The 15,808-nt window shown below is 48.0% G+C and overlaps 1 protein-coding gene and 1 pseudogene across 1 annotated transcript; both read right to left on the bottom strand.

Moving 5' to 3' along the window:
* Positions 1 to 102: 102 nt before the first annotated feature.
* Positions 103 to 1,459, bottom strand: Apof (apolipoprotein F). Its single transcript, XM_075954158.1, has 2 exons — positions 1,293 to 1,459; positions 103 to 1,060 (listed from the first exon to the last, which is right to left on the bottom strand). The coding sequence occupies exons 1-2, from the start codon at positions 1,306 to 1,308 to the stop codon at positions 285 to 287; spliced, it is 792 nt and encodes a 263-aa protein (XP_075810273.1). The 5' UTR covers positions 1,309 to 1,459; the 3' UTR covers positions 103 to 284.
* An 11,856-nt stretch (positions 1,460 to 13,315) lies between these two features.
* LOC142838708 (chronophin pseudogene) lies at positions 13,316 to 14,485 on the bottom strand (annotated as a pseudogene).
* Positions 14,486 to 15,808: the final 1,323 nt, after the last annotated feature.

The raw sequence follows: 15,808 nt of genomic DNA, 5'->3' as shown, positions 1-15,808 counted from the left end.
TCATTAGGAATGTAAAAGCTGAGTTTCAAGAAAGAAATGACCGGCAAGTGATGACAGGACCCCACACCCATCCATCCACCCATCCATCCATCCATCCATCCATCCATCCATCCATCCATCTCTTGCCAGAATTTGCTCTGCTACAATCTCTTGTATGCTAAGACACCATAATTCTTGACTAAAGTTGGTCCTCAATAGGAAGATGGACTTTCAGCTTCTGACAGAAAACTGGCCACGGCTGTTTCCTCCAGGTCGTGTGAGGGTCCATCCTTCCTGGTCTCTGGCTAAGGGACGCTCACCTCTTTCTCACCATAATAATATTGGATCAGCCGCTGAACCCCAGCTTTCATTGCTGGCCTAAGAGCAGCACTGATGACCACCCCAGCTGGCCCCCCTGACAGACCCGCCATGGCCATCAGAAGGTCATACCCCAGATCTATGGCCCCATCTTTGCCTCGCTCCTTGGCCTTGTCAGAGCAACTCTGGAAGGCATAATACAAAGCTGTGCCTAGATTGTAGTAGGCCCCCACTGCCGGCAGCTGCCCGACCATGTCGTGCACGCTCTGCTCCTGCTCGTTGTCACAGTCGGAGTAGGAAAGCCAGCGACGGACCCTGTTTGGACCTGGCTGCTCCCAGGCTGAGCGCTGCAGAGCGGAGGTCAGGGCGTCCATTGACACTTGCCGGTCCGCGTGTCCGCCTTGCTGGAGCTCTTGAAGATGGTGGATGAGGGTCTGGGTAGCCTCCACACCTCCCAGCCGGTACAGCTGAAGCTGTAGAGCCCAGACGTCGGCCTGGCAGCCAGCTTCCTCCAGAGCGTTCCTCAGAGCCAGGCCGACCAGGAACTGGGGGAGAGGTGGGAGATGAGAGAAGCCAGGTAGGGACTTTGGGAGCAGAGCCCTGCAGGACAAGGGGTGTGGGGACGCCGAGGGAGAGAGCACTGTAGAGGGACCGGTTGGCTCTGGGTGTGGCACGGCATCCGCGGGACACAGCAGGAGACAGCAGAGCACTGGGATTGGCATCACGATGACTCGGACGCGATGCATGTCTGGAGCAGAGTACCCTGGGAAAGGGAGAACCCCAAAACATGCAAACCATCTCACTGAAATTATGGTTTTAAGGGAGCCCAAGACTCAGGGGGCCCCCTTCTCTATCACCTACCTCCAACCTTTTGTTCTTTTTAGTAAAGGGTAGAATAAGGGAAATGCAATGCGATTTTTCCTTGGTCTCTGTTATCTCTGTGTCACAGAAACCTCCCTGTTTTGTGCCCACCCATTTATAGAGGCCCAGATTACCATGTAGTCCGGTCATGGAGAAGTGAGACCACTGGGGTAGGCTTGGTGGCTCCTCCTCTTTTGTCTAGTTCTCTGTCCCTTGCAGAGAGGAGATATTTGTAGTCACTGCAGTGGAAGGGCCAGGACTGACAGCTAGAACAGGCCCATCCGTCCCTACAGTGCAGATACGGCCTCAGATGTTGACATTGGCCAGGGCCTTAGCAAATAGCAGGGACAGAAAGGTTCAACAGCAAAACCAGGTGCTTTAATGAGGGCATCGATCTTGTCCTCCAATAAGGTCACCTGCTTTGTTTTGTTTTGTTTCCAAGACAGGGTTTCTCTGTAGCTTTGGAGCCTGTCCTGGAACTAGCTCTTGTAGACCAGGCTGGTCTCGAACTCACAGCGATCTGCCTGCCTCTGCCTCCCGAGTGCCGGGATTAAAGGCGTGCGCCACCACCACCTGGCTTGTTTTTATTTTATGCGTGTGTATGTAAGTGTACACTATGTGTACAGTGCCCAAGAAGGCTGGAAGAGGGTGTTGGGTTCCCTGGAGCTGGAGTTACAGACGTTCATAGGCTGCTCTGTGGGTGTTGGGAACTGAACCTTGGTCTTGTGCGTAGCAGCAAGTGCTCTTAACCAATGACCCATCTTTTTAAAAGTCGTGAGATCAGCCAGGAGGACCACTAATGGTGAGGCTTTTAATCTCAGCACTCAGGAGGCAGAGGCACGCAGATCTCTGTGAATTCGAGGCCAGCCCAGTCTACAGAGTGAATTCTAGGACAACCAAGGCTATACAGAGAGACCTTGTCTAGGAAAAAAATACACGTTGAGGAAATAAAAGTTATGGGAGATTTCACTAGGTTTAGAGGGAAAACTGGAAGGAGTTGACATTATAAATATCCCATTTGCTTTGGTGTCTTCCTGATCTGAATGAGCGTTGTCTTAATCCCATCTTCTCCACATCGTTAGAAAGCCAGAAAGCTATGGTTTAGAAAATGAAGGTTCTGGTATTTACAAATATTTACCGATTCTTACTGGAGCCAACTCCGTCCTCACCTTTGCCCCATACTGGCAATCTGTTCTCCCCCTTCTGATTCCTGTCCATCCTTCCGTCTCCTTGTCCTAAGGTTTTGCACTAGACCTATAGATGAAATGAGAAAGGTTCTCAGTGTCTTTTGGAGACAGATAAAGCAGAAGACTGGCAACCTCTGGTAGGAAGCCTCTAAACGGCACAGCGCATACACGGACAGACTGACAACAGACTCAAAGCGGCTTTTAATTTTCTCTTTTCCTGATTTCAACATGAAACACATAAAACCTATGTCTCGGGGGCTGGAGAGATGGCTCAGAGGTTAAGAGCACTGCTTGCTCTTCCAGAGGTCCTGAGTTCAATTCCCAGCAACCACATGGTGGCTCACAACCATCTGTAATGAGATCTAGTGCCCTCTTCTGGCCTGCAGGCATACATGGAGGCTGAATACTGTGTACATAATAAATAAGTAAATAAATCTTTAAAAAGAGATGTGTCTCCCTGATAGTGGTGTTGTGAAGAGACACCATGACCACAGAAACTCCTATAAAAAAATATTTCAGTGTAGTGGCTCGCTTACAGTTTCAGAGGTTCAGTCCATTATCATCATGAAGGGGAGCATGGCGGTGGACAGGCAGAGGTGGTGCTGGAGGAGCAGCTGAGAGTCCTAGATCTTGCAGGGACAGGAAATGAACTGAGACACTGGGCAGCTTCCTAAGCATAGGGAACCTCAAAGCCCCTCCCCCCGCAGTGACACACTTCCTCTAACAAGACCACACCTACTCCAACAAAGCCATGCCTCCTAATAGTGCCAATTTCCAGAAGCATCTATATATGTTTTTTGGGGGGTTCACCTTCTTATTTAGCTTCTCTAGAATCACGAACTATAGGCTCAATGTCCTTTGTTTATGGCTAGAATCCACTAATGAGTGAGTACATACCATATTCATCTTTTTGGGTCTGGGTTATCTCACTTAGTCAAGTGTTTTCTTTTTTTTAAATTTATTTATTTATTTATTATGTATACAGAGCATTCCTTGTATGTATGCCTGCAGGCCAGAAGAGGGCACCAGACCCCATTACAGATGGTTGTGAGCCACTATATGGTTGCTGGGAATTGAACTCAGGACCTTTGGAAGAGCAGACAATGCTCTTAACCTCTGAGCCATCTCTCCAGCCCCAGTCAAGTGTTTTCTATTTCCATCCATTTGCATGCAAAATTCAAGATGTCATTGTTTTTTACCACTGAGTAGAACTCCAAGGAGATGTCCCCAGCTAGGTCCTTGGGCAGCAGAGGAGAGAGTACCTGAACTGGCCTTCTCCCATAGCCACACTGATGAATATCTTGCATATCATCATAGAACCTTCATCTGGCGATGGATGGAGATAGAGACAGAGACCCACATTGGAGCACTGGACTGAGCTCCCAAGGTCCAGATGAAGAGCAGAAGGAGGGAGAATTTGAGCAAGGAAGTCAGGATCGTGAGGGGTGCACCCACCCACTGAGACGGTGGGGCTGATCTAATGGGAGCTCACCAAGGCCAGCTGGACTGGGACTGAACGAGCTTGTGATCAGACCGGACTCTCTGAATGTGGTTGACAATGAGGGCTGACTGAGAAGTCAATGATAATGGCACTGGATTTTGATTCTACTGCATGTACTGGCTTTTTGGGATCCTAGTCTGTTTGGATGCTCACCTTCCTAGACCTGGATGGAACAGGGAGGGCCTTGGACTTCCCACAGGGCAGGGCACCCTGACTTCTCTTAGGACTGGAGAGGGAGGGGGAGTGGGAGGGAAATGGGAGGAAGGGAGGTGGAAATTTTTAATAGATAAATAAATAAATAAAATATTTCATGAATAAAATCTTAGTCAAAAAAGAACTAGTGAATTTAAGATACAAAATAAAAAGTTTTATGTATAAACATAAATAAAAAGTTGGGCTTGGTAGTGCATACCTGTCTTTCCCAGCACTCAAGGGGCAGATGTAAGCGGATCCCAATAAATTCAAGCCTTGGCTGGTCAACTTAGAAAGTTCTAGACCAACCATGGAAGCTACAGAATGAGGCTCTATCGCAAGCAAACGAAACCCACAATTCATTTGTTGGAGGAGTGCTTGCTAGCATGCTGCAGGCTCTGGGTTTGATCCCTAGCGCTACATAGAACAGACATGTTAATACACGTCTATAATCCCAGCACCCATGAGCCAGAGGCTGGCGGATCAGGAATTGAGGCCAGCCTGGACTGCGTGAAACATAGTCTAAAAAGCAAACAAATACACAAACTTGGTAAATTCCACACTCCCGCTCATGAAAACAACCTTAATTAAACTCAGTTGGTGACAAAAAAATCCGGGCATGGTGGTGTACATCTTTAATCCCAGTATTTAGGAGGCAGAAGTAAGTGGATTTCTGTGAATGCCAAGATAGTCTGGTTTGCATAGTGAGTTCCAGGCCAGCCAGGGCTACCTAGTGAGAACCTGTCTCAAAAAGAAAGAAAGAAAGAAAGAAAGAAAGAAAGAAAGAAAGAAAGAAAGAAAGAAAGAAAGAAAGAAAAGAAAAGAAAAAGCAAGGAAGGCAGGAGGGAGAAAAGGAAGGAGGGAGAGAAAGAAGAAAGGAAGGAGGAGGGAAGGAAGGAAGAAAGGAAGGAAGAAAGGAAGATAAGGAGACATGAAAGGGACAGGGAGAGGAGGTAATGAGATAGTGAATAAAATCAGAATAGATTACATACATGTAACTGACAAAAAATAAATTATTATTATTTTGGTTTTCTGAGACAGGGTTTCTCTGTAGCTTTGGAGCCTGTCCTGGAACTAGCTCTTGTAGACCAGGCTGGTCTCGAACTCACAGAGATCCTCCTGCCTCTGCCTCCCGAGTGCTGGGATTAAAGGTGTGCGCCACTGCCGCCCGGCAATAAATTAATCTTTAAACCCATAAATTGTGCCCCCCTTCTAGATACAGGGTCTTATGTATCTGGGCTGGTTTTGAAGTCTAAGTCATCAAGGGTTCATCTTTGAACCTTGAACTTCTGCTCCTCCTGTTACACACACACACACACACAGGCACGCACGCACACACACAGGCACACACACACACACACACACAGGCACACACACACAGGCACGCACACACACACACAGGCACGCATGCACACACACACACACACACACACACACAGGCACGCATGCACAGGCGCACGAGCACATATGTTGATGCCCTCCGAGGCCAGAAGAAGCCCTCATTTCCCCCGGAATTAGAGTTGATTATGAACTGCCATGTGTGTTGAGAATTTAACCTGGGTCCTCTGGAAGAGCAGTCGGTGCTCTAAACTGCAGGGTCATCTCTGCGGCCCCCACCCAGGTTATTTGTTTTTGTTTTGTTTGTTTCTCGAGACAGAATTTCTCCGAGTAACAGCCCTAGCTATTCTGGAACTTGCTTTGCAGGCCAGACTGGCCTTGAACTCATAGAAATCCACCTGCCTCACCTCTCAAGGGCTGGGATTAAAGAGATTTGACACCATGCCAGGCTAGATTATCCCCGCCCCCTTCCTTCCTTCATTTTTTGTTTTTGTTTGTTTACTGAGACAGGGTTTCTCTGTGTGTAACTTTGGCTGCCCTGGAACTCACTTTGTAGATCAGGCTGGCATCAAACTCACAGAGATTCGCCAGCTTCTGCCTCCTTAATGCTGGGATTAAAGACATGTGCTACCGCTGCCTGACCTAGCTTATTTCTTAATATCAAAATGTATGCAGGAGGCTAGGAGCTGTCTTAGTGGTATTCGTTGTACAGTCCTGAGGAATAGAGTTTGGAACCCAACACCTTGTAGTGAACAGACATCTGCTCATGGCTGTAACACCCCAGCTCCAGAGGAGTGGGTGGTAGGAGAAGGAGGATCCCCATGACTTGCTGGCTTCCAAACTAGCCAAGAAGATGCAAGCCTCAGGTTAGGGGGAGAGGGAGATAAGGATAAGCGGAAGCAACAGAAGAGGACAGCAACGTCTTCTGGCCTCCAGGGAGTGGATACAGCTACAAACATGTGCACACATACAAGTGCTTACACTCAGACACACACACAACCGACTGACTTTTTACAAACGTGTGTGTTTGGGTGGAAACTTCACCTCAGCCACTGGTATCCACATATCTAATAGTCTGGAATTTTTGGGTGGAAGCCTCACGCCAGCCCCCCTCCCCAAGGAGTTGCCACAGTCCAGACTCCACCTCCGAGAAAGCCGGCCAGTGACACCCCCCCTCCCCCCAGAGAGGCTCAAGTTCACTCTCACAGAGAACAAATGCATGGTTTTCTGGTCTTCCTTCCCATCCCTGGCTCCTCTTTGGGGGGCTGAAAGGCCACTGAGAGCATTGGTATCCATTAAAATCCTGGGCTTTTTCTGATCCCGTTTGATTTGATCAGATTTGGATTATTGCATCAGCAGAGAGGTTTATGGGGTGCAGAAACTTTTCAGTGTGCATGCAGGCTGGGCGGTGGTGTCCCCCACCTTCAATCCCAGCACTAAGGAGGCAGAGGCAGAGGCAGGTGGATCTCCTTGAGTTTGAGGCTAGCCTGGTCTACACATAGAATTCTAAGACAGTGAGGGCTACATAGATGGGTTCTGTCTTGTCCCACCCCCAGAAAAGGGAGTTGGTTTTCACCATCATCCTTATAAATTATTTTTCTCTTCCCTTCCATCCTTCCCTTCTCCTTCCTCTCTTCCACCTCCTCTTCTCTTACTCCGTCATTGCTGTGGTCATCGTCAGAGACAAGATGACTTGCCCGGGCTATAGTGATGCTCCTGCTCCTTTCTGTGTTTAAACCTTGTAGGCATGTATGCCACTGTTTCCGTTTCCTGCAGACAATCTTCTTCTTCTTTTTTTTTCTTTTTCTTTTCCTTTTGGTTTTTCGAGATAGGCTTCTCTGTAGCTTTGGAGCCTGTCCTGGAACTCGCTCTATAGACCAGAGATCTCAAACTCACAAAGATCCACCTGCTTCTGCCTCTCAAGTGCTGGGATTAAAGGCATGTGCTACCTCTGCCCGGCTTACTATTTTCTTTAATTCTTCCTTTCTAGTTAAAAATATTGCACAATTCTTAAAAGAAGGAACAAGGAAGGATGCTCACTCTTGCCCTGTCCCACAGTGTGGGAGGTTCTAGCCAGAGTAACCGCAGGAACTTGAGGCCAGTCTGGACTAGGGTGAGAGTCTTTCTCAAAAACAACAAAACATAAAACCCTCGGGAAAGATTACACCCACAAGCAGCACAAGGAAGGAAGTAGATAGAGGAGAGATGGAAGGCAGAAAACAAGAGATAAAAATCAATGAAACCAAAACTTGCTCTTTAGAAAGTTGAACAAAGTTAACAACACATTGTTACCTCCGTGACCAGGAAGAGAAAGAAAATATCCAAATGACTTCAGTCAGGAATGAAAGTGGGGACATTCTTACCTATTTTACTGAAACAATAATAAGTTAATTAAAAATATATTTTTAAGAAATCTCTGTGGCCAGGCAGTAGTGGTTCATGTCTTTAATACCAGCACTTGGGGGGCAGAAGCAGGTGGATCTCTGTGAGTTCAAGGCCAGCCTGGTCTACAGAGTGAGTTCCAGGCTACTGTCTGTCAAACCTAGTCTCAAAAAAACAAAACAAAAAAGAAATCTCTATGTTACTCAGACAGCTATCTCTAATTAATGATTTGCATCTTGATGAGAGAATGATGCCCAGGGCTGGAGAGATGGCTCAGGGATTAAGATCACTGCTGCTCTTCCAGAGGACCCGAGTTCAAATCCCAACACCCTCATGGCAGCTCACAACTGTCTGTAACTTCAGTTCCAGGGACCCAATATCCTCACATAAACATACATGCAGGGAAAACACCAATGTACATAAAAATAAATAAACTTTAAAAAATAGAAGGAAGGAAACGAAGCCTAAATATCAGACTTCAGACCCTGGGCTCATAGAAGCACCTCTATATCCAAGAGAGACAAGTCCACTATTGTTTGAAAATAAAAACTGAAGGATGGCTAAATATCTCTTCTGTCTCTTGAACCCATATGGGAGGAATACCAAGATGATTTAAGCCTCTCCAGGAGCTATCAAAGCAAATCATGAGGTTGTTGCTTTAGAGACCAGCCTTAGAGGCCAAAGAGATGGATGCTGTGTGAGCCATCAGGAGAGGCTAACGGACTTTGACTTGGATATTTAAAAAGGGTCCTGTGATCTGGCTTCTCTGGGTTCTCTGCCGAGGGCTCATCAAGCTAATAACTGTTGCCTTTACTTCTCCTTTCATTTCCTTCTAGAAACCGGGCAAGGAGTCCTATTCTCACTTCACCTGGCTGATGTACGAGTGATTCTAGGGTGATTCTGTGTGTGTGAAAAACAGAAAGTAAAACTTAGCTAGGCAATTTAGGGTAAAAAGAACCAAAGAAAAGTAACCAGTTTATCTCTTGACTAAAATTTGGAAACATCCTTGGGACTCTTAGCAGCCTCATCCTTGCCAGAGGCCAAAGATGTCAAAAGGTTTTGTTTTGTTTTGCCGGTGTGTGTGTGTGTGTGTGTGTGTGTGTGTGTGTGTGTGTGTGTAGGGGGAGGTGGTTGGGGGAGGCTCTGATATCTGATCTGGTGCCTACATGATTCTAGTGTCAACATCTTTAGTCTCGGAGAGAAAACACTTCCTGGTCACGAGACTGGAATTGCTGGCTCAGGTGGAGACCTAACACTCAATGGCCACGGGGATTCAGAAAGCAGGTTCACCTTAAGCCCTGCTAAGGGAATTAACGTGTGACAGACGCTTCAGAATGACGGCAAATTCATGAAGCATTCCATCTATCCATCTATCTATCTATCTATCTATCTATCTATCTATCTATCTATCTATCTACCTACCTACCTACCTATCTATCTATCTATCTATCTACCTACCTATCCATCCATCATATCTATCTATCTATCTATCTATCTATCTATCTATCTATCTATCTATCTATCTATCTATCTATCTATCTATCTATCCATCCATCCATCCATCATCTATATCTATCTATCTATCTATCTATCTATCTATCTATCTATCTATCTATCTATCTATCCATCCATCTATTATCTATCTTGGCTCTTGCAGCCAGAACCTCCTCTGCCTACAGCAGAGCAGAGCTATCTATATAACAGACAACTATGCTGTGTATATCAGTCCAAGAGTGACTTGGTGCTGGGACTCAGGATCCCGGCCACGTGACTTTTGGGGTAATATCTCAAAGGAAACCCGTAAAAGTCCATGCCAGTGTCCTCTCCCTGCTGGTGACTGAGACCTTTACCCCAAAAGGCAGGTCCTTCACAGCGAGAAGAATGAGGGCTGAGGAGACAGCTAAAGGCCCGGGTTCCCACCAGCCCTCTATTTATTAGGTTTACACACTAGCCCACTATTTATTACATTCACACACTAGCCCACTATTTATTACATTCACACACTAGCCCACTATTTATTACATTCACACACTAGCCCACTATTTATTACATTCACACACTAGCCCACTATTTATTACATTCACACACTAGCCCACTATTTATTACATTCACACACTAGCTCACTATTTATTACGTTTACACACTAGCTCACTATTTATTACATTCACACACTAGCTCACTATTTATTACATTCACACACTAGCCCACTATTTATTACATTCACACACTAGCCCACTATTTATTACATTCACACACTAGCCCACTATTTATTACGTTTACACACTAGCCCACTATTTATTACATTCACACACTAGCCCACTATTTATTACATTCACACACTAGCCCACTATTTATTACGTTTACACACTAGCCCACTATTTATTACATTCACACACTAGCCCACTATTTATTACATTCACACACTAGCCCACTATTTATTACATTCACACACTAGCCCACTATTTATTACATTCACACACTAGCCCACTATTTATTACATTCACACACTAGCCCACTATTTATTACGTTTGCACACTAGCCCACTATTTATTACATTCACATACTAGCCCACTATTTATTACATTCACACACTAGCCCACTATTTATTACATTCACACACTAGGTCACTATTTATTACATTCACACACTAGCCCACTATTTATTACATTCACACACTAGCCCACTATTTATCACATTCACACACTAGCTCACTATTTATTACATTCACACACTAGCTCACTATTTATTACATTCACACACTAGCTCACTATTTATTACATTTACACACTAGCTCACTATTTGGTCCGCTGGGGCTATGTAGAGAGACCCTGTCTCAAAACAACAGCAACTCGACAACAAAAAGAAAAAAACTAGCCCATCACAAACGACGTGAAGCCAAACCCTAGCTAAAGGGAAACAGCAGCACCACCCTGTCAGAGTCGCAGCCACGCACTCTTCCTGGCCCGTGTGCTCGTCTGCCTTCAGGAGCTCAGTGCCCTTTGGACCAGAAGTTCTGCCTTGTTAAGACACTACCTGAAATGGTGGTCTCTTTCTTTGTGACTCCAAACTTCTCTCTCTCTCTTTTTAACTTCATTTTATGTGAATTGGTGTGAAGGTATCAGATCCCCTGGAACTGGGGCTACAGACAGTTGTGAGCTGCCATGTGGGTGCTGGGAATTGAGCCCAGGTCCTCCAGAAGAACAGGCAGTGTCCTTAATCTCTGAGCCATCTCTCCAGCCCCTCCAAACTTATTTCTAACAGTTCGCAGAAATACATGCAGACAAAATACTCACACAGGTAAGCATTTTGCTTTGTTTTGGCTTTTTCGAGACAATGTTTCTCTGGATGTAGCCCTGACAATCCTAGAACTCACTTTGTAGACCAACCGGCCTCAAACTCACAGAGATCTGCTTGCCTTTGCCTCCCAAGTGCTGATGATAAAATAAATCCTTAAACAAACAAACCCAAGCTTGGGGTGGTGACACAAACCATTAATCCCAGCACTCAAGAGGCAGAGGCAGAGTTCTGTGAATTTAAGGCCAGCCTGGTCTGTCTATATAAAGAGTTCCATGACAACCAGAGCTATGTAGGGAAACCCTCTCTCTCTCAATCTCTCTCTCTCTCTCTCTCTCTCTCTCTCTCTCACACACACACTCTCTCTCTCTCTCTCTCTCTCTCTCACACACACACTCTCTCTCTCTCTCTCTCTCTCTCTCTCTCACACACACTCTCTCTCTCTCTCTCTCTCTCTCTCTCTCTCACACACACACACACACACACTCTCTCTCTCTCTCTCTCTCTCTCTCTCTCTCTCTCTCTCTCTCTCACACACACACACACACACACACACACACCTAAAAACCAACCACCACAAATGACAACAACGACACTTACTTTGCATGTGTGTGCCGGCAGGTATGCATTCAGTTGTGTGTCTTGCACGCTGGAGGCCAGAGGTCAGAGGTCAGCCTCAGGGGTTGTTTCTCAGGTTATTCCTCACCCGAGAAATCACATTATTTTTGAGTCAAGTTTTCTTGCTTCCAGATGTGATGTAGATACATCACACACCTGCACATCTGTCTGTGCACCATGTGCATTCCTGGTCAGAAGAAGCCTCGGGTCCCCTGAGACTGAAGTCATGGAGATTTATGAGCTTTCATGTGGGTGCTGGGATTGAACCGGTCCTCTGCAGGAGCCACAGACTGGGGTACAGACACTCCCACTTACATTTTATTAAGTTCAAGGACTGGTTACAACGAGGGTGGAGGTGGTGGGAAGGTCCCACCCCGCCCCCACTGGCACACAATAAATACAAACAATCAGGTCGCTCTTCCAAGTTGGGGCAACCATCAATACCTGGGTCACAGAGGGCCCACGGATCAGTTCCTGGAGGAGGATGACTTTCAAGTTGGTCTTCTTGAAATGAGGTCTTACTCTGCAACCCAGGTCACCAAACTCAGAGCAATCCTCCTGTCTCAGCCTCCCAAGTGCTATAAGGACAGGCATTCATCACCCTGCCCTCCTAGGACCTGGTCTCCTGGCTGATCCAGTCAGCCCAGGATTATCAAAAAGCCACCGTTGTACCCGCACAAAATAAATGCAATGCAGATATCAAAGAATATTTACCACTTTAATGATAAACTTACAGAACCAAAGTTCCAGCGTAGTACAGGTAGGGAGGGAAAAAAAAGAGAGCTAGCGGCCTCCCCACGCGTCCATTTATTGGCAGGCATTCACCCGAGGCAAACCCCGCCCCCAAGAGGGGTTGTCTTAACCCTACACACCGTGTTGCGGACTTGTAGATTGTTCTGTTTGGAATCTAAGAGGCCAGGGGATCATTGTTGTCGTGATGGACATCCAGAGGTCAATGTTCCTTATCCTTCTGATTGGTGCTCTGGGGCTCCAGGGTATGCAAGGTGATCTTTTTTTTTTTTAAAGATTTATTTATTTATTATATATACAACATTCTGCCTCCATGTATGCCCACATGCCAGAGGAGGGTGCCAGATCTCAGTATAGATGGTTGTGAGCCACCATATGGTTGCAGGGAATTGAACTCAGGACCTCTGGAAGAGCAGCCAGTGCTCTTAACCGCTGAGCCATCTCTCCAGCCCCTGCAAGGTGATCTTTAAGCTTCTACTTGGTCCAGAGGGCCCACTGTGAGACACTAACATGCCAGTCAATACTGGTAGCTTTCCTTCCATAGGCCTGTGCAGGCCAGGAATATCTGGAGTTCCCTAGACTTCTGACTGGTCAACAAGGACCTAAGGACAGAGCATTACAGCTCCCAGGGAAGGGAGGGAGCTTAATTAAGTACTCAGGGTTGGAGAAAATGAAATGTGTATATATATATATATATATATATATATATATACACATATATATTTTTTAATTTATTATGTATACAGTGTTCTGTCTGCATGTATGCCTGCAGGCCAGAAGAGGGCACCAGACCTCATTACAGATGGTTGTAAGCCACCATGTGGTTGCTGGGAATTGAACTCAGGACCTTTGGAAGAGCAGGCAGTGCTCTTAACCTCTGAGCCATCTCTCCAGCCATATATATATATATATATTTATTTATTTATTTATTTATTTTAAGAAGGGGAGGTGACCCCAGGTGGTGGGGTCAGGCCAGGGTGAACCTTCAAGATGTGGAGGGACAGTTTCTGAACAGCAGAGTGTCCAGCCACTGCTGGGAGGGGTATGAGGGCCCACAAACCTTCCTGGATTCCAGCTTCCCTTCACTGGGGTAGACACCTGGGCCAGGTAGCTCATGTTGCCGAATGTGACTCATGGCCCGCAGCCTCCATTTACGGGATCGGGGAATGGGGGAGGTGGGTTCAGTCCTCCAGTCCCTCCATCAAGTCTGCAATGCTCTCCACGTAGTAGTGAGGCACAAGGCTATGCTGACCAGCTGCCAAGTAAGCCCGGGCTTCTTCGAGGCGTGAGACCCCTGTGAGTGTGAGCACAGTGGTCATGCCACAGCGGTGGCCAAAGAGGATGTCGGTCTCCAGGCGGTCACCCACCATCAGTGTGCGGGTGGGGTCCACACTGAACTCTTCGGCGATGCACTGGAACATGTAGGGGCTGGGTTTGCCCACCACCAGGGCCTGGCGTCCTGAGGCTGTCTCCACTGCTGCAGCCAGGCTTCCGGTACCGGGGGTCCGGCTTCCGTCGCTGTGCGGGTGCCAAGGGTCGCGATCGGTGGCTACGAGCAGGCAGTCGGGGTCGCGCAGGTGCGCGCACGCCTCGCTCAGCCTGGCGAAGGAGAAGTGCTCGTCGTAGCCCACGAGCACGGCGCGCACGCGCGAGCCGTGGTCGCCGGGGTCCCCCGCCAGGCGCAGCCCCGCCGCACGCAGCTCGGCGCGCAGCCCCTCACCGCCCAGCACGAACACGGTGCCCGGCGACCCAAGCAGACGACGCTGGCACAGCAGGCGCGCGGCACACAGCGCTGAGCTGAAGAGCTGCTCAGCGCGCAGCCCCGCGAAGCCCAGGCGGCCGAAGCGCAGCGCCAGCTCGGGCCGCGCGCGCCGGCTGTTGTTGCTCACGAAAAGCGTGGTCTTGCCCGCCCGCGCCAACCGCTGCAGCAACTCGGGGGCGCCCGGCACGGTGCGCTCGCCGTTCCACAGCACCCCGTCGCAGTCGAACAAGACGCCCTGCGCCTGGCCCAGCAAGTCGCGCAGGGCCGCGCCACGCAGCCGCTCGCAGCGCGCCATGCAGCCGGCTCCAGGTATCTCTAAAAAGATGATTATGACAGTGCTTGAGGGACTGAGCCAGGACTGCAACAAGGTCAAGGCCAGCTGGGCTACGGTAGTGAGTGCCAAGACACAGCTACATGCCAAGACGAGTACAAGAGAATTGTGCACTAAGCATGTAACCCTCGCCCAGAATTCCTAAAGTCCTGGATTTGAGGTAATACCTGAGTGTAGCAGAAACCAAACTCGGGGCCTTATTTTTAATGTGTATTGGTGTTTTGCTTGTATATGTGTCTGTGTGAAGGAGTCAGGTCCTCCAGAACAGGAGTTATATAGTTATAGTTATAGTTGTGAGCTGCTGTGTGGGTGCTGAGAATTGAACTCGGGTCCTCTCAAAGAGCAGCCAGTGATCTTAACCGCTGAGCCTTCTCTCCAGCCTGGCTAACTCTTGCCCTAGCAGGCCATGCTGGTTGGTTATCATCTGTGGTGACCCCCAACCTTCCTGATCTCCAGCAGAGGGGTGTTTGCCTTTATTAGCTGCTGAACCCCAGTCTTCAGTGCATTTTTGTAGCATTGGGCATCCAGTGGGGTCTCTCTGGCAGCCTCGGTGTGGTCAGAGACATTGCATCCAATGCCTGTGGTCTCACTTCAGCCTTATTCCTCGGGTTTGATGGAGTGGATCTGAGCGGCAGCGTGCAAGGCTGTGCCCAAGTACAGAAGATTCCCACTCCGAGCAAGAGCCGGCCCCTGCCACGCGTTCATCCTCTGTTCCTGCTCATGCGCAGTATGGTGGGGTATGGTGGGGAAGGCGCAACTTTCCCTAAGAGCCGAAGGACCGAGAGAGACCAGGACATCCCCTGGACAACCCCTATCTAAGCAGCTAGCTGAATCTGGCTAAAGAAAAAAGCCGGCATGCCTCTCAGACTACAGAAAAAGCTGCAGGCCACAGAAATTAGGCCCCAGGGACCAGTCAAAAGCCTGTGGAGTTTAGGAACAGGATCTGGGAAAAAAAAAAAAAAGACCTCCAGATATGAGGGGAAAAAAAGGAGGGGGGGAATCAAGTCTTAATCTGGGGTCTATAAGAAAATGGCAATAAATTCAGCAAGACACAGTGGCGGCAGGGAAGCCTAGCTGGATCAGACCTCGCTGTAAGGACAAACAGTTCTCGAACTGCCTCCCTCGGGCCGTGGTCTGAAGAGAGCCTGGAGCAGAGCTGAGGCAATGTCCGTCCTGTCCTCACAAAGTCCCAATGGCAAACCAAAGCTCCGGTCCACCCAAGCTAGCCGTGGGAGCCAATGAGTTTGTTAGAGCCCCTCACAGAGCATGGGAAAGCGGTTATGAATAGCAGTGTG

Source organism: Microtus pennsylvanicus, chromosome 20, assembly GCF_037038515.1.
Source record: "Microtus pennsylvanicus isolate mMicPen1 chromosome 20, mMicPen1.hap1, whole genome shotgun sequence".
NCBI lineage: Eukaryota > Metazoa > Chordata > Mammalia > Rodentia > Cricetidae > Microtus > Microtus pennsylvanicus.
The sequence above is the reverse complement of the archived record's forward strand: the minus strand, read 5'-3'. Positions and strand labels throughout refer to the sequence as shown.